General features: G+C 43.4%; 1 protein-coding gene across 3 annotated transcripts in view; it reads right to left on the reverse strand.

Annotated features, from left to right (window-relative positions):
- The window catches only part of LOC147659607 (tubulin-specific chaperone cofactor E-like protein), a 246,444-nt gene that overhangs the window by 39,718 nt on the left and 185,907 nt on the right, over positions 1-20,819 (reverse strand). For all 3 annotated transcript variants that reach the window (XM_086951609.1, XM_086951608.1, XM_086951607.1), the window contains exons 3-5: positions 17,532-17,671; positions 13,264-13,445; positions 5,782-6,038 (exon numbers count right to left, since the gene is read on the reverse strand). In XM_086951609.1, the coding sequence (XP_086807735.1) occupies positions 5,782-6,038; positions 13,264-13,445; positions 17,532-17,671 (579 nt within the window). The remainder of the gene's footprint in view (positions 1-5,781; positions 6,039-13,263; positions 13,446-17,531; positions 17,672-20,819) is intronic.

The raw sequence follows: 20,819 nt of genomic DNA on the forward strand, positions 1-20,819 counted from the left end.
ACAGCTCTTTAAAAACCGGCATCATACTATACTGCCTCAAAGTCGGCCAAGTCACACCACTACTGAAAAAGACAGGCCTAGCACCAACGACCTAAACAACTTCAGACTGGTTTCCAATCTCCTCTTCTTAGCCAAAATCTTCGGAAAATGTGTTCTCCGTCAACTGAATCAGCACATTGACATCAACCTGCTAGACCATCACCAATGGGGCTTCAGAAAAGGCTGTAGCACCGAAACTGCGATCCTTAACATCGTGGACGACATCCTCAAATCCCTTGATACTGACCAATGCTGCCTACTCATCCTCCTAGATCTTTCGGCAGCCTTTGACACTGTCGATCACAATCTTCTCATCAAGGCTCTCAAAGACAGAGTAGGACAAGGTGGTCCTTCAATGGTTCTCCTCCTTTCACAATCGTTCCCAAAGGATAAAAATCAAATCCTTTACGTCTGACCCACTGCCCGTCAACAGAGGAGTCCCCCATGGCTCAGTACTCTCCCCTCAACTGTTCAACATATACATGGAACCCCTCACCATCATTCTGAAAAAAGCCAACATCCCCTTCCGCCTATATGCAGATGACACCCAGATCTACTTGGAAACCACCTCCATTAACGACATTCTAAGGCTCAACAACACTCTTAGAGAAGTTCAACAATGGCTATCAACAAACCACCTTAAACTCAATCAAGAAGAAAACGAAATCCTCCTCATCTCCAACAAAGAAGAAAACCCTCAAATCGTAGAATGGCTGAAAGCAATAGATGCTCTCAACGGTAATCTTACCCTGGCTAACTTGGTAAAATCACTAGGCAGCACCCTCGACCAAAAACTAAGCATGACCAAACACATTAAGATCTCCGCGAAGAGTGCCTTCCTCAATCTGAAGCTTCTCAACAAAATTAAACACTTCATCCCACCCATGGACCTCAAACAAGCCACCCAATCACTGGTGTTATCTAGACTGGACTTGGGAACGCAGTCCTCTCCGTTACAGCTCTCTCCCACTTAGCACCACTCAAAACAACTCTCAATGTTGCTGCCAGAATGGTCACCGATGTAAAAAAATATGACCATTTATCTCCCGCACTCAGAGAACTAAAATGGCTCCCAGAGGAAATGTGTGCAAGCTTTAGAACTGCCTGCCTCGCACACAAAGCCCTGCACACAGGGAAACCGGATTACCTGGCCTCCAAACTCAAGAAAACCGGCCAGTCAAGAAACCTCAGGAGCTCCAACACCCTCTTACTCATCCCTTTAAAAACATGCAAACAATAAAACGCGCCACGATCCTTCGCAAGAAACGCACCAAAAATCTGGAACTCCATCCCTGCCGTTATCAGGACTATACTTTCCTTTATAAAATTCAAATGACTCCTAAAAGACCTCTACCTCAATTGCGCCTTCCAGAACTGAAATCCGAAACACACAAGCCTGCACTCTGCAGCCACCAGGCAATGCTCCACCATTCCCTACCTCATCCCCGCTCACTAAACCCCTCCTCGTTCACCGCCTCTCGGAGGAAGATCCAGCCCAAGACTTTGTGCACGCATCAAGACTACCTCTGCACCTCTCTACCTCAATGACGCACAGCACACTGGGGCTTTTGAACACTTATGTTTACCTTTGTCTCTTTTATGTGATTTCTCTGCGATCTGCTGTAAAGCGCTCCGATGCCTTCAGGTCTGGCCAGCGCTATATGAAACCTCTTAAATAAAAAATCAAAAATCTGTGCTGTGCAAGGTTGGGTGTCTGTACCGCAGCCCTCGCTCCACTACAAGGGTCGCCCAAAAGTGACAGATTTTTGTAATGTGTCTCATTTTTGTTCTGTAGTGCTTGGTATCCAAGCACCCACCTTCATCACAACCACTTTCACTCTGTGCTGCTCAATGAGCTCGGTATTAGCCTGCTGTTATTGAAGTATTTTGAGTCATATTTTTGACCAATAATGGAAATCAAGATGAACAGTTCATTGATGACATTGCAGGGATTGCAGGCAGTGTTACCAAGCCAGAGAACCGAAAGGTCAGGTTCAGCTTCAAGTGCTCCAGCATTAAGCGGAAGAACCATGAGGAAAGGTGTCATTCTGAAGACGGTATCTGATATGAATATTACATGGTCAGAATCTGCAGTGTCCCAGGATCAAGGAATAGGGGAGTTAGGTCCTGCAGGAATAACAATAGGTGCAAACAGCTTGAGCAGAGTGAGTTGGGCTCTGTGGGCAGATTACTAGAGAAGGTTTATTTTCTGCTTTCAAGTACTAGGTGTTAGGAAAAGCTGGGTGGGATTTTGCAAGCAAGGCACCAGGACCAAATGGGTTCAGGTTCCCCAATCAATGTATAATAGTAGATTACTGAGTGCCATTAACTGCCGGAAGTGTCACAGGGCTGATTAGCAGGCAGCATCTACAGTACAGGCTGCACAGGGACCTATGAGTAAGGAGCAGAGTGTCAAGATGTTTAGGTGCTATAACGTGGTCCCCAACTCTATAAACTACTTTCATCGCATGTGGCTACAATAATGATCACAACACCAATACACATCCTACTTCTGGTAAACACAGAGTAATCAGGCAACGAACAGTGGTAACCACATCATAAACAGATCCCAACAGGGATGATCACAGCATCAGCATACAACTTTAATAAGACAAAAATTTACATCTATCTTGTGAGAACCACAACATCACATATCCTTTCTTTGGTACCCAAGCGTCATTAGATGCTCCAAAATTGATTACCACAGCATCACCACACGTTGCTAACCACAATACACATTCACAGTATAGCAGTAACACAGCATCACATATCCCCCCTTTCGGTAACTACTGCACCAGCATCTGCCCTGACTGTAAGACCTGCATCCACACAAACCCGAATTGTAGAAAGAAAGCACATCACCCAAACACATCTGGCTTACAATACTCACAGAATCACAACTCCGCACTGTGCTAACCACATCAGTAAGATGTCATTCTCGGACAGCCCAGTGCTGTTAGCACAAGAGTTTTGGTGGTCTGAAAATGCTCACAGCTCTGCATCAACTGCTGGTAATAAACCTGTCAGGACTCAAACTCTGTTGGCTCACATTTGACCCAAGCACAAGCAAGCATGCCACAACACAGCCACAGGTCAGTGTTTCCACACATTGACCCTACCTACAGCACACTGAAAAGCATGATTATGGTGGACCATGGCAGTCTAATCAAATCACAATAAATTCAGACTTCTCCAACATATACTTCACATTGCTGCATTTAGTACAACATACAGCAGTGCCAATGTATATACTCCCAATGTATATTTGCAAAGAGTCACAATTGCAGTGTTTTGGGTCAGAAGACATGATTAGAAAAGTCTGAGGATTCTTAAGTAACAGTGCTGCTATGTGCACGCATCTAGAGGTGTCGTCATTACAATGCGCATACGTAGGTTTTGTCACTAGTGCATGGGTTATGGGGGGTGTAATTGCATTGTGTGTAGGATTAAGGGTTGCAGTGTGCCTTCTTTTGCAGGTGCCTCCATTTCACTCTATACGTGCTGAGTGCATTAATGCAGTGTGTGCTTTCTATATGAATCATTCCTACACTGTGCATAACTGAAAGGTGTCCCAATTGAAGTGTGTTAGCTGCTGACCCTTCAATAGTATAATGTGCTTCGTAGGGGGCCCTGAAGCAGTACACAGGTTCCAGAGCTGTACTTACTCTGCATTTTTTACTTTCAGGTTCTCCTGGCGCAATACAGCGTTTTTAAGGAGTAATAACTGGAGAATGTGGGATCTAGAGCAGTAGTTGCTGCAGTGTGTAGACTTAGATGGCAACTCTATTGTAATATGTGCATTCTTGATGTGAAATTACTATTGAAGTATCTAGTTCCAATGTACAGCAAATATGATCTCAATGTGTCATTAATGCAGCACTTGGGTCCTGCAGTCAGTCAGTCAGTGCTGCGGTGTTTACACTCAAAAGGTCTCCTTGCGGTCCATTTATGCAGTTCATAGACTTAAAGTTGTACCTGTTACAGAGAATGTGTTCTGGGTCTGGTGGCTTAGTGGACTAATACATCCACTGTAGGGGCCTGTGTTCGACCTCATGGTCACAGATTCAAATCCGGGCAGGTCCACTCAGCCTTTCATCCTTCGGAGGTCGATAAAATGAGCACCATTGAGTTGGGTAACAATAAACATCTGTTATTCAGCGCCAAGATATCCTTGGGTGAACGTGCACTTTACAAATACACGTTATGTTCTATAGAGAGATCATCAATGTAGTGTGTAACTTAGAAGGTGCTCTATTTGTGGTACATTTGCTCTAGGGGTGTCATTACTGCAGTATGTATTATTAGAAGGCACCCCTGTTGCTGTAAACGGGGAACATTTGTTTGCATCTATTTCACTGGCATATTATTTCCTCATGAATTACAATGCTTATTGCTAAGCATCTCATAGTTTATCATTTAATTTTCAGTCGTAGAATGAGAAAATACATAAGTAAGAAGTTAATGATAAGAGGTTATGGTTAAGAGTAAGAGTAAATGCCTAAGGAGTTATGGGTAAGGGATAAATGGTAAAAGGTTAAGGTTAACCCCTAGCATGCCCGGCAAATGTTCGCGCTGTGCGGGCGATTTACATAAGATTCGGACGGCCCCCGGATATCGTCAGCACACGCCCACCGTGACGCATGATGGCCGGGGGCCGTCATGAGCAGGCAAGGGGTTAAAGGGTTAAAGAAGGGGTAAGTTGGTAAAGAGGTTATAGAGATGGGTTTAAGGGCAAGGGATATACGGTAAGGGATAAAGGATGAGAAGTCAAGAAAAAGGATGCAAGGGAATAAGGTTATGGGTTATATAGGGGGATTAGTAAAGGTAACATCATTAAATAAAAAAACAAAGTAATTTGGTATGTATTAGTAAAGGGGTAAGGTAAAGAATTCAAGGTTCATTAGTAAATTATGAGGTGAGGTCAAAGAAACAGTAAAAAATGAGTTATCCATAAAATTACGACAAAATGATAAACAAGGAGAAAAGATGATAGGAAATGATCAACCAACAGCAAGCAGGAAAAGGTTACATATGCATTCTAGGTGTCATTCCTGCAGGGTGCTTATGTAGAATTTTCAGTGCGGCTGTGTTTATAAATTCTGGGTGTTCCCAACCTCTTACTGACATTGAAGATGTGAACTCTGCAGAGGGCGATCTCTTTACTGAATTGTGAATGTTTAAAAGGCGTCTCTGTTGCAGTGTAGAAGTGCTGTTACTATAATGTGTATGCTTAAAATGTAAAAGTAAAATGTAAAGTGCAGAGTGCTGACTTATGTTCAGTTACTATTGAAGTCTGGGAATTTTGAAGATGCCTTTACTGCAGTCTGTGGTCTTGAGGTGTCGTTACTGCACTGTGCATGCTTCGAATGAGCCAGTATTGCAGAGCGATAACTCTGCTGTGGCTATTTAGCGTGTGGCGTGCATAGGCTCCAAGGTTCAAACACTACAGTGTGTGAGTTCATAAGATAATAACGATCATGAGCAGCAAAAAGAGGTTCTTGCACCATCTTGTTTGCATCAGGAACTTTAGGGGTTCAGAGCATAACAAATTGCAGTGAATTGCTGCAACATTTTCAGATGCAAGGCGTGGTTTTGGAATGGGTCGATTTTACCCTGAGGGGGCTGAAAGTGGTGCCTCTGTGTTGGGGTGTGAGGACACTGACACGAACACAGTACCACTGGTGAGTTTGTGCAGTGTACACGGCGAGTGAAGGAAATGCTGCAGCGCCATGCATACCGCACCTGAATTGTGAAGACTGACAGATCGGAGGTTTGGGAAGAGCCGAGCTAGGGAATCGTCTTCCTCATCGATGGCTAGGACATGGTTATTGGCCAGAATTAGAGTGTCCAGGCTCGGGAACATGGTTCCCAACTTTCGGATCTCGCTCCAGTCCTCCAGTTGATTGTCTGTAATATGCAGCAGCTTCAGAGAATGGCAGCAAACCGGAGAGCAAATCACGGTGTTGTAGTCATTAAGGCACAGAAAGAGCTCCTCCAACCTAAAAAGCGACAGAGAGTGAGAGAGAGAATGAGTTAGACAGGTGGGGTCTCAGATTCAGGACCTCTGCAAAGCAATGCAGCCTTTCCGTTGCAAATTAGGACATAAGTCGCAATTTTAGCACATTCCCAATCCCAGGAAAGGAGAGAAAATTATCATCCAACATCCAAGCAAACTATTCCCAGGAAGCACCCACAAGCCCCGAGCTGTTCATATGATGCATCACTGTACCTCATCCAATTGATGTCGAGTTAAGGCTTTGGCAGCACGGACATCAAACTTCTGGTGCAGGTGAGGCAATAGCGGTGCCCATGCCGTAAAAAATATGCAGTCAACCTTGTTAAGCATTGTTGCCCATGCTTTCTGAAGACAAATCCACAGAACATGGTTTTATCTTAAGGAATTACATTAACTTCATTACAGAGACTCCAGACCATAAAGAACGCCACAGCCAGACTGATCCTCGGCCTTCCCGATAAACCCACCTCAGGAAACTCCATTAGCTCCTTGATGCCAATTCAAGCTGCTGACCCGTGCACACAACCAAGGACCTGCCTAACACTGACCACCCCCTGAACTTACACCAACCATCGAGAAGAATATGCTCCGCCTCCCTTTCACTTGCCCATTGTCCGTGCATCTACCGAAGCAGAGGTAGCTCCTTCTCCCACATTGCGGCAAAGACCTGGAACAGCCTCCCCAAGCAACTGCAGTTCATCACCTCACTTCCAGAATTCCGAATGGCCCTCAAAACCTGGCTGTTGGAATAAACCTCAGGGGTCTGGAGGCATCTGGAAATCCCTATTGGGCGATTAGCAGCGCTTTATAAATCCTGATTGATTGATAACTAATGTCCCCATGTGCTGAGAGTGTTTCACAGAGCTCGGAAAGCATTTTAGATGTTCTGTCCAAGAATGCCATGGCTTATATAGGGACCCCAGCAGTGAAAAATTAGGCCTCTCTTTCCTCGTTTTATAGTAAAGTACAGGCGCTAACTTCGGTGTTGGGAGCCCCGCATCCCACTGGGCCCCAGTACCTTTGCCCCTGCTGTGCCATCAGTAGCTACGCTCCTGGATCCCAGATAGAAGGCATGCAGGACAAGCTGGCGGTCAGGCGGGCTGCTCCTAATAGAACTAATAGAACTAGCTATCAAGCCATTTCCTTTCAGGACTGTTCCGCCATGTGCTTGTGATGGTGGAGCAAGCAGTGGCTCTCTCATCCCAAACACAGCCTTCATAGAGAACGAGTGGATGGGACTTCCAATTTTTTTTTGTGGAAGTACCATTACCACCAACCGCCCCATGAGACATTAAGTAAGATTGTCTGGGTATAATATGTAGCGCACCAACAATGAGCCACCTTTTGGTGGCGCATTGTCAGTGCACCGCCCAAGGGCCTGTTTGTTTCAGAGTCTACATTCAGGCATGGGTGCAGAGGCAAAGTGATTCTCTCATTTGCGTGGGGTCACCCAACATGCTGAGGAAACGCTCCTTGAAGATAGCTCTGGTGCTCTATTTGCACCAGAGCTATCTGTATTACAGAACAGGGCAGACAAGCCTCTTCTGCATTGTCTTCTGTAATACTACAGTACCATGGGGTGCAGAAAACGGGCACACACGTCAGTTGCGCCCCAGGGTGCTGTTTGTAATACAGACTGTGGGCACACAAACCCATTAGGTCCCGGAGGCACTTTGCATAATGCGGCCTCTTGGCCTGTATTCCGTAACAAGCACACTGACTCCGTTTGTGCCATAGTGAAATGAAAATGAAATGAAATGAAAAGCAATTTATAATGCGCAACTTTGCCCAACGGGCGTCAAGGCGCCTAACCAAACATTATCAAAATAGGAGCATCGGAAAAGAAACATGCTACTGATAGATCTCAATAAAAAGCCGCATTTTTAGTGCTTTCTTGAAAAGAACCAAAGAAGGTAGTGCTTTTAATTCGGAGGGGAGTTCGTTCCACAGTTTAGGGGCCATAGAAGAGAAAGCCCTTCCACCCCATCTGACTATTTGTTCGGGGAACGGCTAGGAGATTCTTAGAAGCAGACCGGAGGCTTCTACTGGGGATGTAGGGGACCAGGAGGGAGCCAATGGCTTCTGAACCCCCACCTGCTAAGGCACTGAAGACCAGACATAAGATTTTGAAAGTGATCCTAAGATGAATTGGGAGCCAGTGCAAACTCTTCCTAGCAAGAGTAGCAGAGGAGGTATTAGGGACGCCCAGAACAAATTTGGCCGCCGCATTCTGAACGGTCTGCAGGCGTAGAATCAGGCTCTTATTGATTCCCGCATACAGTGTATTGCAGTAGTCTAACCGTGATGCCAGAAGGACCACCACGGTCTGTTTACGAGCCAGGGGGGAAAGATAATGGGCTATTTTTCCAAGAATCTTGATGACTCCCCAACAGGTGGACACAGTCCGATTAATCTGCTGTGTCATGACCAGTGAAGTATCTAGAATCACTCCCAGATTACGGGCTGATTTAACAGGCATGGGACATGTTCCCAAGGAAGGGGGCCACCAATCACTGGACCATATGTTTTGATCTTTGCCAAAGATCAAGACCTCAGTTTTCTCTCTGTTGCACCTTTAAACAGATGTGCTGGGTGCAAAAGAAACAGTGTGGCCCATAGTGAGCAATTTGCTGCCCCAGGGCAGCTGCACACTCATGCTAGTGAAAGATTGAATGGCTGACTGAAACACCCAGTCCTTCTTCCTCTGTGCAGGTGGGCAAAGATCCCCCTAGAGGCAGTTGCAGGGAGTGACTGCTCCCACCTGCGGAAGATGACTCTACGGTCCATGGGGCCCCTTTACCCCACTTACAGGGTCTCTCTCAGGGGCGCATGGACTGTGTGCCACCTTTTTTTGTAAAAAACACAGTTGATGGACAGAATGTAGAACAATGTCATACATTCAACCCAGTACAAGGATCTGGGCCTAAATCCATCGTTTTGTTGCACTCCACATCACCCTGGGTTAGACACTGGCTATATGCAAATCAGCTCTGACCCTGTGCCTCATGGGAACAGTCCAGTCCGAACTACCAAGCCATGTCTTTCCCAGACCGGAATCAAGCATTCAAGGACCGGTTTCTGGCTATCAGCCTTCTTCAGCCTGGATAGCTTGACTCCAGTGGTGTGGAGAGCCTGGGACTCACGTCTGAGTATACCCAGCACACTCGGGGTGAAAATTGCAAAAAACACAGTTGATGAACAGAATGTAGAACAATGTCATACATTCAACCCAGTACAAGGATCTGGGCCCAAATCCATCGTTTTTTTGCACTCCACACCACCTTTTTTTGTGGCGCACAGTCAGAATACCTCCTGATGGCCTCTTTGTATTTATTCTGTGTGTGCTTGGCCGTAATAGGGTACAGTGAGTCAGAGATGCAGGAGGTTTCCCTGATTAGCATTAGGGCTCGCTCCCATGCGAATGAGGGAACTCCCTTGAAAACTGCGCTGGTAGTCTATTTGCGCCAGTGCTACCTGTTTTGCAGAAAAGGGGGCATAACCGCCTGCTCCTTCTGCAATACTAAAGTGCCACAGGGGTACAGAAAACAGGCGCACATGCCTGTTGTACTGTTTGTAATATGGCCCCTGGAGTCCTTTCTCTGGTACAGGGAAAGTGCCTATGCACACAACGAGAACATACAATGGGTAAGCTTAATATCAACAATCTGAACTGTTTTATTTTTTGACAAAGTAATGGGGGCATGCAATATTGATGTACAATCTAAAGGGAAAGGTACATAAAGTGGCCCTACAATATGTTTCCAATTCATGCCTCCTATCAACAATCACAACTGTTCGCCAAGGGAGAGAAGACATGCCCTCTTGGAGGCAGTTCATTCAAGTTGTGAAACAGCCTTTATGGCGCTGACAGCAACTTATCTAATCTAGAACATGAAAATAACTTATGGGGCGAGCCAAAATTTGGGCAAAGTAACCTAAAGATTGTTGATTTCATGCAAGCCCCCTGAACCTTAATGCTAATGCATACATGTTTCACTTGTTTCAGAAAAATGTTTTTTGTTTTCTCCACAGTACCATAGGTAAAGGTGCCGTGAAGAAGAGCTTCACGACTCGAAATGCATTGGGCAAATATTTAAACACATTATTTATATGGATGAAATAATGTTAAGGATACATTAAATTTAAAGAAAAGTTACGTCAATTAGAATACTCACTAATAAAGAAGCTAGTTCAAGCGCTGCTCTCAGAAGCATGTTTTTTTAATAAAAATAAATCCAAGACCAGCATAAACTGCAGTAAGCATGCTATAGATGTGCCCCAAATATTAGTCCTCCCTCAGAGCAGAGCATTTTTAAAGGGGTGACTATCTGTGTAAAGAAGCGGCTCCATCTTTCTCTGTACAGGTGGCACTCGCTTGCACTTCAAAGAGGGGACAGACACGGGCAACTGCACCCACCTTCAGGAGGATATCTAGAAGGGAAAAAAACAAATCTAGGGGGACCTTGGGACCACGGGTGGTGCACCGACTGTTTTCCAGATCCTTGTGGTGCAAGTTAATGCACCTCCTGACAGCTTCTGTGTCTGCGCCTAAGTCCGTAATGCAGCACAGGTACAGAGGCAAATCAATTCCCTCATTTGCATGGGGTCACACCCCTATGCAAATGAGGGAGCACCCTTTAGAATAGTGCCGGCACTATATGTGCACCTGCACTATCTGTATTACAAAAGAGAGTGCACAGGCTTTTGCGCCCTCGTCTTAATTACAACAGTGCTCGAGGGGGTGCAGAAAATGGGCGCACATGCCCATTGCACCCTGGGACATTGTATGTATTACAGGCCCGGGAGTGCTCACCACAGATGAGCGGTAGGGAATGCACAGTGCAGAGAAAACTAAGAAACCAAAATCCACCCTCAGTTCAGTGTACAACCGTTAACTCTATAGAGAACACAAGCATCCATAAGCCAGGGGACAGGGTGTAGGAGGCACTTTCCTGTATCCGAGGAAGAAAGTCATCAGATGTAGCATGCAACTGTCCATGTTATTCTTAGATTTCTTTTTTATCTTAGGTGGCTTATATGGTCTGTGAACACTTTAACAGCTGAACGTACATGTTAGAGCTACACCACTAAACATACAACTCAAACGCACGGTGCTGCAGGGTCTAAAAGAGCAGTAGTGAACAGTGAACTTCAGACAGTATGCTTAGGGCAGTGTGGGTGTCTAACGCATGGCAGGATTTCTTCCTTTTGGCATCAATATGATGAATCATACGGAACTCGGGCCACAAGGGTAGATTTGATTGCTGGACAGTTACAATGAAGACCCAGATGGAACTCATTCATTAGCTCAATTAGTAATATCCCTTCTCACTCATGTGGTAAGCGAGTTCAGTCTCACTTTAATCCCCTACCTCTTCAAGCACGTACTTGATTCTTTCAGGAGCCTGCTGTAAAGGTGTAGGTGTGTGTGTGTAGATGTGTGTGTGTATAATATATATATATATATATATATATATATATATATATATATATATATATATATATATATATATATATATATATATATTCCAAAAGAAAAGCACCTACTCTTCAGTAGGTGTAAACACAGGCCCTTGTACGTCGTGATGACTAAACTAAATACAGGCAAGTTGGTATTTGCTGAGGAAATTGCTTCTAACTTTTTTACCGAGTGACTTAGCCATAAATGGAATTCCACCTTCCCTTGGTATGTGCGATTGAAAGTAACAGATTAAGTATAAGACACAGAGATGTTGAGCATTTTCTCTTGGGGAATTACAAAGCATTCTGGTTGTTGTGGTCGGAGAGACCTCCGACAATTAAGCGAAATCAATGCAGTGGCAAACACTTTTTCAAGTGTAATGACATCATGTCCAACAACAAAGTTAAAGAAAATGTGCAAAGATGACACTGTTTTTTGGTTAAGATACATACTCAGAACTTTTCTCTACTGATGAGTGCTACTATCCCGAAACACGAGCCATGTCTCGTGTCTAGAGATACTGGAAATATCGAGTACTTACTTGCACCAACCTTGGTGAAACACTCACAAACTTTTTCCTAGCTCTTCGAGTCACACGCACTGCATATACCAGAATTCAGAGGGGCGATCCGGCGGAGAGGCTAGCAGTGTGCTCCCATCGTTGATTCCTGTTATAGGGCTCCCGTGAGCCCCCAAGCTGACAAGCTTTTGGAGACGCACCTGTGCGCCTGAGAGGCAGCGTGGCCCCTGACGGTTGTTTGGCGGCCTTCTCTGCCACCCCAGAACTTTTCTCTACTGATGAGGGATACTATCCCGAAACACGAGCCATGTCTCATGTCTAGAGATACTGGAAATATCGAGTACTTACTTGCACAAACCTTGGTGAAACATGCAGAGGGGCGATCCAGCGGAGAGGCTAGCAGTGTGCTCTCATCGTTGATTCCCGCAATAATTGACCCACTGCCACTTTAACACAATGGTATATGCTAAAAAATAGTAGTCCTATCTCAGCGTTGGTGAATATTTCATCCCCTTTAAAAGAGAGCAAAACAGATGCACGTCCATACCAGCTACATATGATTAAGTCTCGTAAGATTTGAAACGTGTTATGCTGAACAACTTACTGAAATAAAGGATTGTCATATAAACACGTATAGATGGGCCTGTTCATACCTACTGAAGAGTAGGTGTTTTTCTTTTGGAATGTGCAAGTGTGACGTACCTCACACTATATTTTCAGTGTCCAACTTCCCAGCATTTCATATCTCAGTTCACTCTACCGTCACACTGGCTCTTTTGGTGTCCCACACGCTATGGACACACGTATTTTCCTTCAGTGTGTTAAGGCCTCTTCTCTGCCTTCTCGCCACATCTGTCAGCATCTCATACCTTCCTTGCGTAGGCCTGCTTTTGCGTATTAAAGGTACCCTATGAGACTATTCCAGACCTCCACATATATGTATCAGCTCCAATCCACTTGAAAGCCACGCCAACCGTTAACCACTCTTTCAGTTTCCTCTTTTCATTCTACTGATTCCGTTCACATATCCACATCATCCATATGCCACCCCCACATCTGCCCCAAACTCGTCTTCCAGCCAAAAGAGAACTCCTAACTATCCATGTAACCTTTTCTAGCGCTGCAAACCCTCATTGGGGTTCTCAAAATGTCTTACAGTCCTACACACCTTTAATATCTGCCCCCTCTATGCCTTAATTTAGCTTTGTACAGCACCCCCCTACTCACTGTGGTAACTCTTGCAGAAGGGTGTGCACAGTTTCCCACGTGGCTTTGCTGTTGTTTAGGACCAGTTTGCTGACCCCTGAGAAAGACTCTGCACAACTTCTTTCTAACGTCGACTGGTGCAGAGGGTTGGAGCTAAGATTTAGGAACTGCAGCTGTGGAACATTGGACACAATTTTACGCACCTTGACAAGAAACAGAGAAAGCTGTGTTAGTGTTACAAGCATGCAATAAAGGCACGAATCACTGGAGTTAAGTCTTTTTTGTCAGCACTGAAATGGCACTGTGTGTCGTCTGAGTGACTGAAGAACAAAGGGAAGGGAGGCTCCTGTAAAGGGGCCATGTCGGTCGGCATGCATCTCCACTTGCCTTCACATGTGTAGTCTCCCAATTACTCTGTATTCTACACTACCTACACAGTAGACAAACTGCTGGCTTAAATTTCTACCTACGAATGTATAGAATCTATAGGTGAAAAACAAATGCCCTGTTCTTTCACACTTCACCAAAAATTCCAAAAATGAATAGTAGATGCCATTCTGTGGTGCGCAATTTGGCACTGAAGTAGACATTAAAATAGTCAATTTAACCAGGCAAACGGCTGCACCACATCATAGAATTCGTGAGGTGGACATCCCCAGACTAAGAATGCAAACTCTGAAAATGAGGCTAAATGCCCATCAGCTTCCATTTTGAATACTATTCACTTTAAATGTAAGTTGTAAGGAAAAACGAAATACAATGGGTTATAAAACATATATACTTATTCACCAGACTCTCAAAGTTACTGCAGCTATCACTTGTTTAAGGATTTTACTACTATAGTTAAACACTATGATAAAGATAAGAAAGCAGGGGCAAGTGCTTGGTTGAAGCGCTCCACTGGCCAACGTGCTGCTTTGTATGCCACTCACGTTACTTTATTTAATAAGCATATAGTATTTACATAATGAAATAGAGGGCAGATCTCCTTGAGTTTAAGCTCGCTTGTAATGAGTTCAGTACGTTTTTTTTTTATTGTAACACACACGTTTGAGATTACTCTTACATTGTGGCCTAGAAGACCCATTTCACATTCTCTCACCTGACTAATATAACAGACGTGAGATGAAGCGCAAGGATCCTTTCCTTCATGATAAGTATTCAACATGTTGCAAAAGAAAGACGCCCACCTCCACTGTGTCTTCAATTAAATCTTATGCCATAAAACAAAGCAATGTACACAAGGGTGAGCAACCCAATATACCCTTGCGGGCTTGGGCAAGGTTTGTGAAAGAAATGGCCAGCAAGGGATTTTATTTTTTAGAGTTTGTACAGCACCTTTAGGACTTGTTATTTAATCACAGTACCCAAGTGAGAATTAAATCAGTGGCTGTTAAATTCAATTAAAAATAATGAAAATAAGATGTTACCACACTAACATCATAATAAAGCAATATTGCTCAATAAAACAAGGAACCAGGGTGTATTGTCTGAAAATTATTATTAAATTTCAAGGCAAAATATCTGTACAAAAACAATGAATGATCATAAAAAGCAGGGTGCATACATAGATATACAATAGGGATATTCAAGGTCTTGGTCGCTTTTCCTTGGACATATCCAAATTGAGGTCCAGACTGCTGTATTTCAATCGTTGATTGGTTATAACCCAAAGTCAGAAGAAAATCAAAAGATGACTAGGGGGCAAACTAGGCAGAATTGGACTAAGTAGGTCGACGTTTCGGTCTTATTATGGTTATTTTTAAGACCATCATCAGGACTACAAAGTAGTATATGCAATTGATGACCCTTTATAGCGATAAAGATGATACCAATTCTATGAGTCTTGATTGTACCGGTGTTTGAAATTAATTACACTGGAGTAGTGCACAGAGATGAATCCAGTGTGCCACGGTTACGCTTGCAACACTTTAGGTGCAGTAGTGGATAGGAAACGATAGACCGTCCACTTTCGATTGTTGATCAGTTATCACTAAATATAAATAGGAATTAATCCGCATCGCCCGGATCCTATGTGTTCTGACGTCTCGATGCGGATTAATTCCTATTTATATTTAGTGATAACTGATCAACAATCGAAAGTGGACGGTCTATCGTTTCCTATCCACTACTGCACCTAAAGTGTTGCAAGCGTAACCGTGGCACACTGGATTCATCTCTGTGCACTACTCCAGTGTAATTAATTTCAAACACCGGTACAATCAAGACTCATAGAATTGGTATCATCTTTATCGCTATAAAGGGTCATCAATTGCATATACTACTTTGTAGTCCTGATGATGGTCTTAAAAATAACCATAATAAGACCGAAACGTCGACCTACTTAGTCCAATTCTGCCTAGTTTGCCCCCTAGTCATCTTTTGATTTTCTTCTGACTTTGGGTTATAACCAATCAACGATTGAAATACAGCAGTCTGGACCTCAATTTGGATATGTCCAAGGAAAAGCGACCAAGACCTTGAATATCCCTATTGTATATCTATGTATGCACCCTGCTTTTTATGATCATTCATTGTTTTTGTACAGATATTTTGCCTTGAAATTTAATAATAATTTTCAGACAATACACCCTGGTTCCTTGTTTTATTGAGCAATATTGCTTTATTATGATGTTAGTGTGGTAACATCTTATGTTCATTATTTTTAATTGAATTTAACAGCCACTGATTTAATTCTCACTTGGGTACTGTGATTAAATAACAAGTCCTAAAGGTGCTGTACAAACTCTAAAAAATAAAATCCCTTGCTGGCCATTTCTTTCACATAAAACAAAGCAAAGCAGAGTGCACAGAACCTCTTGAGCAAGCTGATTAAGGACTACCTGATGAGGATGAGGTGGGTGGCAGGTCATAATTAAGGACCAATTAACAACGAAGAGGGTCAATGGGGAATGTTTAATGACCATACAGTGGTATCATCCCCTGTACCGTAATTATAACAAAAGATACCAGTAGGTCAAAAGAAGGTAAACTGTCTGAAAATATGTGTTGATTAGGGAACAGTCACAAAGTCCATACTTAAATAATACGTGGTGACCATCAAATGATTCCCATCAGATACCCATCCTGTGCCGCCCTACATCATTTGGGATCCTTCACCCGAAGGAAGTGATGTACAACCACTGGAGATTAGGTGAACTGTAACCTAATCAAGTGGAAACAACTCAAATGTGTTGGTTTGGTGTATATGCCATATACACCAAACCAACACATTCTCCAGTGGTTGTACATCACTTCCTTCGGGTGAAGGATCCCAAATGATGTAGGGCGGCACAGGATGGGTATCTGATGGGAATCATTTGATGGTCACCACGTATTAGTTAAGTATAGACTTTGTTACTGTTTCCTAATCAACACATATTTTCAGACAGTTTACCTTCTTTTGACCTACTGGTATCTTTTGTTATAATCATAGTTAAGGACCACCTGCAGTTCGAGTACTGAAGACAGGCCCATTTAACTCCCTGTAGTCTTGGATCCCACTGAAGAACATATGCAGTAGACTAACAGTGCAGCTTCCACAATTCTTTCTAATCACGTGATACATAGGCAAGAGGGAGCCGAGGGAGACAAAATGTCATCCAAGCACAATAAAGAGTGAAATGCAAAAAACAATTCAACAAGAAAAAAAATACAAGAAAGTAGACGCAAACTAAAATACTAGACCACTTTAAGAATGGGAAATGTACTTAAATAAATAATGGGGGCTACCTTATTCATTTCATAATCTAGCCTGTAATTAATTCTATCACTGTGTGCTGGCCGCTCCTCCTGGCTGCACAAGACAAGCTTTCGACAAAGCAATCACCCGACAAATAGTACTAAGAATCATCCAAGCGGGAACGAGCGATTAAAATGCACATGTAGTCACATGAGCGTGCCACCCCGCACTCATCTTGTGTGCTTGTGATTCCAAACAGCAGCATGTGCGGAGTTCCCACCAAACCATCCCATATCAGCTTGATTTCAAGGCACAGGCGAGGCACACCACAGCTGTGGGGAGTTGTACACACCAAAGCCAATCCCCTTTTTGCCCCCTCTCCAAGCAGTGTGTATGTGAACACAAGTGTACCCCAAAATGCATTATGTGCTCTACAGGCAGCCAAGTAGCTATTTCTTGACAGGTAACTGGAGTGATTCTGTTCCGCAGAGACCATCACATTAGAGTAAGATAAAGTATTCTTAATGATATTTTAGAGTTCCACGATGGAGACACCCATGGGTAAGGGCCATGCCCTTTAAGGCAGGAACATTCGGTGCCAGTTTACCTCTTGCCAGTCTTCCAGCTTATTATCAGAGAGATCGAGCTCGGACACATGGGTGCAGAAAGCTGCAATTTCATTCTCTTCTCCTGCGCAGGTTATTCCGCAGCTGTTCAACACAAGGATGCTGGGTAGATTCAGACGATCTGAAACCAATGGACAGTATCATCAGTGAGCTGGCATTACCTTCTTTAGCGCCCACCGAAACCACCCACCCAAGCCATTATAATCAATCGGGGTAGAAGCTGAAAAAAATCAAAAGGGCAAGAGATCGCCCTTCAGACAACCATAGAGTGGCAACGAGCAGGAGTGGTGTGGTGTGGTGAATGTGGGTGCTGAAACGAAAGGCAGTCGTGTCCCACTAACTGAATGTGTACACTAACACTTCTCCAATCACAACTCCAATAGGCATCGCAGAACAACTGGGTACGAGGAGTGTGGGAGTGTGACTTTCTAGTAGAGTATGCTGTTAGCAACATTTAAATCTGGATATCCTAGAACTTCTGATGGGTAAAGTATCAGTTATGGCAACAACAATCTGAAAGGCACCTGTTCGCCTTCAGAATACTTAGCCACTAGGAAGGAGTCGGATGTATATACAAGATTGGGCACTGTATCATCTTTAATTTATGGCCTTTGGTACGCAACTACATTTACTGTATTGCACATATAGATCAGTAAAAAAAGGTATATATTTATATATTAATAATGCACTCCTTTTCTATGTGTATATATACATACACACACATATATCTATAAATATATATACATACATACATATAATGTAACAATTAATTGCGTAAAAAAAGTTTAATATTTTCATTGAGGGGTTCTGCTGGAATCAAAAGCCTGAAGGTACTTTATGATTATCCTCAGAACCCATTATCTGTTATAGTTTTTTTTGTATATAACATGTTTATATTGGGAATTTGACTTGAAAGAGCGGTTTTCTTCAAAGTGCAACTACAACGGGCACTCATTGGAAGGTAGGTTTTGTTTACCTTTCAAGAAGAAAATGGACACTGGCCAGTTGGTTTATGCAATTCTATGGCATCATTTGCTACATAATTTACCACATAAGTTGCAGATTTCACCCCAAAATAAATTCTTGCACAAAATGAGGAAAATAATGTGCAGCATAAATTAGATAACTTTGTTGCATAATCCTAGTAACCCTGACAACGACAAAGCTCTGTAAAATGCTACGGATGCTGACATCAACATGACGACTCCTGGTTTTTCCACAGGACCCCATGAAATATTTCCGATAGTTCACGGTTACCTCCCAGTTAAGTTTGGGTTTTAGATCGCCGCATTCTGTGCAATAAAGCACACAAATATGTCATGCACACACGACGTCAAATAGTGTTTTATTTGGACATAGCTATGTTTTGCACTTGCTTCAGAATCACAAGGATATTTTCTAAAAGATACCAAACACTACGCTACACCCGAGATACAGAGTATATTTATTCCCCCAGGCAGGATCATGGCTTGAAGGACATCTGCCCTAGGGTATCTTGCCACAGGCCGTGAGCTGTGCTAGCTGAGGGGGGCTCCACTCTGGCATCAGGTATCCAACTGCTGCATTTCACCTATTACAATGGCAAACGTTTTAGTTGCTAGTAATTAGCAGCAAAAGCTTTGTAGGAAGAAGAAATATAAATAATATGTCAGTTTTCATCATAAATGTATGTGCTTTACTTTCTCTTTTACCAAGAATAAGTGTGATATTTGATTCTAATAGTCTGCAGGCGCTCCGTATCAGATTGGCTTTTAAAGCATCTCCAATGCGCTAGTCCAGACATTTTGACTGATTCAGGGAAGAGAGTGCGGGAGATTCAAAAATCGAGTCTGTTCCTCACTTGCAGATTCTGTTTTTTTTGCTAACGTTAATCTTTTCTGTGTAAGCTATAAGTGAGATTCACAGGAAACCTGTACGTTTTATCTGCTACAAATGGTAAATTGCTTTACTGGTACATACAGACTGACGGTGTGACCAAGAGATTAACTTGTAAGAATAAGTGGTGGGGCACAAAGTTTGCTCTGAAGCCCATGGCCAAAGCTATCGGAGGTGTGTGTGCTGATTACCAAGGCGGCGTAGTCTTGATTCCACCACATGCCTCAAATTCACCACCAGACACTCGCTGCCAATTGCACACTTTATCTCACTCTTGCAGGTTCCTGCATTCTCGCTACGTCACGTTTTTTTTCACTTTTCTCCTTCTCCCTTGTTTGCTCTGGATAAAAGTGTAACTAAATTTCGTCTGGCCCCGCCTACAAGCATCGGCTCAAATTAGGCACTGGTGTAACTAATATTACTTGGCAAAACAACAAAGGTATGCCTTAAAAGTTGCTGCTTCAGAAAATGAGTAAATAAGCAAGGTTTTATTTTTTTCTGAACAGGAGTACAGTAAAGGGGTCCCCCAAAGATCCAGCGGTAGAGCGCTTCATAGGGAGAGGGCAAGAACTGAAAATGAGTAGCCCCAACCGGGGCTCTCAAAGGCACAGCGCGTTTAACGATACAGAGCTCATGGGGTATAATGCTCTGGCAGGAGAGGGTCCGATCAGACGGGAGATTAGATACTCAAGTGACATTCCTTGAAGGGAATTTTATGCCAAATCGATTTCCTCAAATGCAGTGCTGGCCAAAATGGGGAACCACTGCAGACTGAAGGATGGGCGATGCTATGCCGACCCTTGTGACAGAGGTCACAGTCTCGAGTTTGTACGGTATGAAGAAGGTTAATGAAAGACATCTTACTTCAAACATGGGATACGGAAAAATATTATTTTTCACAGCAAGATCGGTGCAGTAGAAAAGTACTGCCGGGACGTCGAAGGAAGTTGGTAGCCCGTAGCGATCTGGAGTCCCACTCTAATGTGTAATGGAAGGTATAGGATAGGGTGGGAAGGTGTGTTGCCAAACGTGGGCACTCCCGCCAGCCACAAGCAACTTGTACTTGTGAATGAATATTACACACTTTTTTTTCAATCACTATGTTGGAACTTTGACTTACAAGAGACCACTGTCTACATACATTTGTTATCATTAAGGCATACATACACGGTTTAAAATCAGCATACCAAACATGCTAAATCTATCATCCTCCGTCTATATTTAGGGAGAAAACTTCAGTCTTCTAGTGGACCATTCTTTTTATTTTGTCATATCAATGTGAGGACGGCAGGCGACGTTTTTTCCGCTTCCCATCTTTAGTAACGTTCAGATATACAACGAGAGAAACAAAACTTCGTAGTTAGTGTAGGGAAGGAGTAAACTCAACATGATTA

This window comes from Lissotriton vulgaris, unplaced genomic scaffold (genome assembly GCF_964263255.1).
Source record: "Lissotriton vulgaris unplaced genomic scaffold, aLisVul1.2 SCAFFOLD_401, whole genome shotgun sequence".
Taxonomy (NCBI): Eukaryota; Metazoa; Chordata; class Amphibia; order Caudata; family Salamandridae; genus Lissotriton; species Lissotriton vulgaris.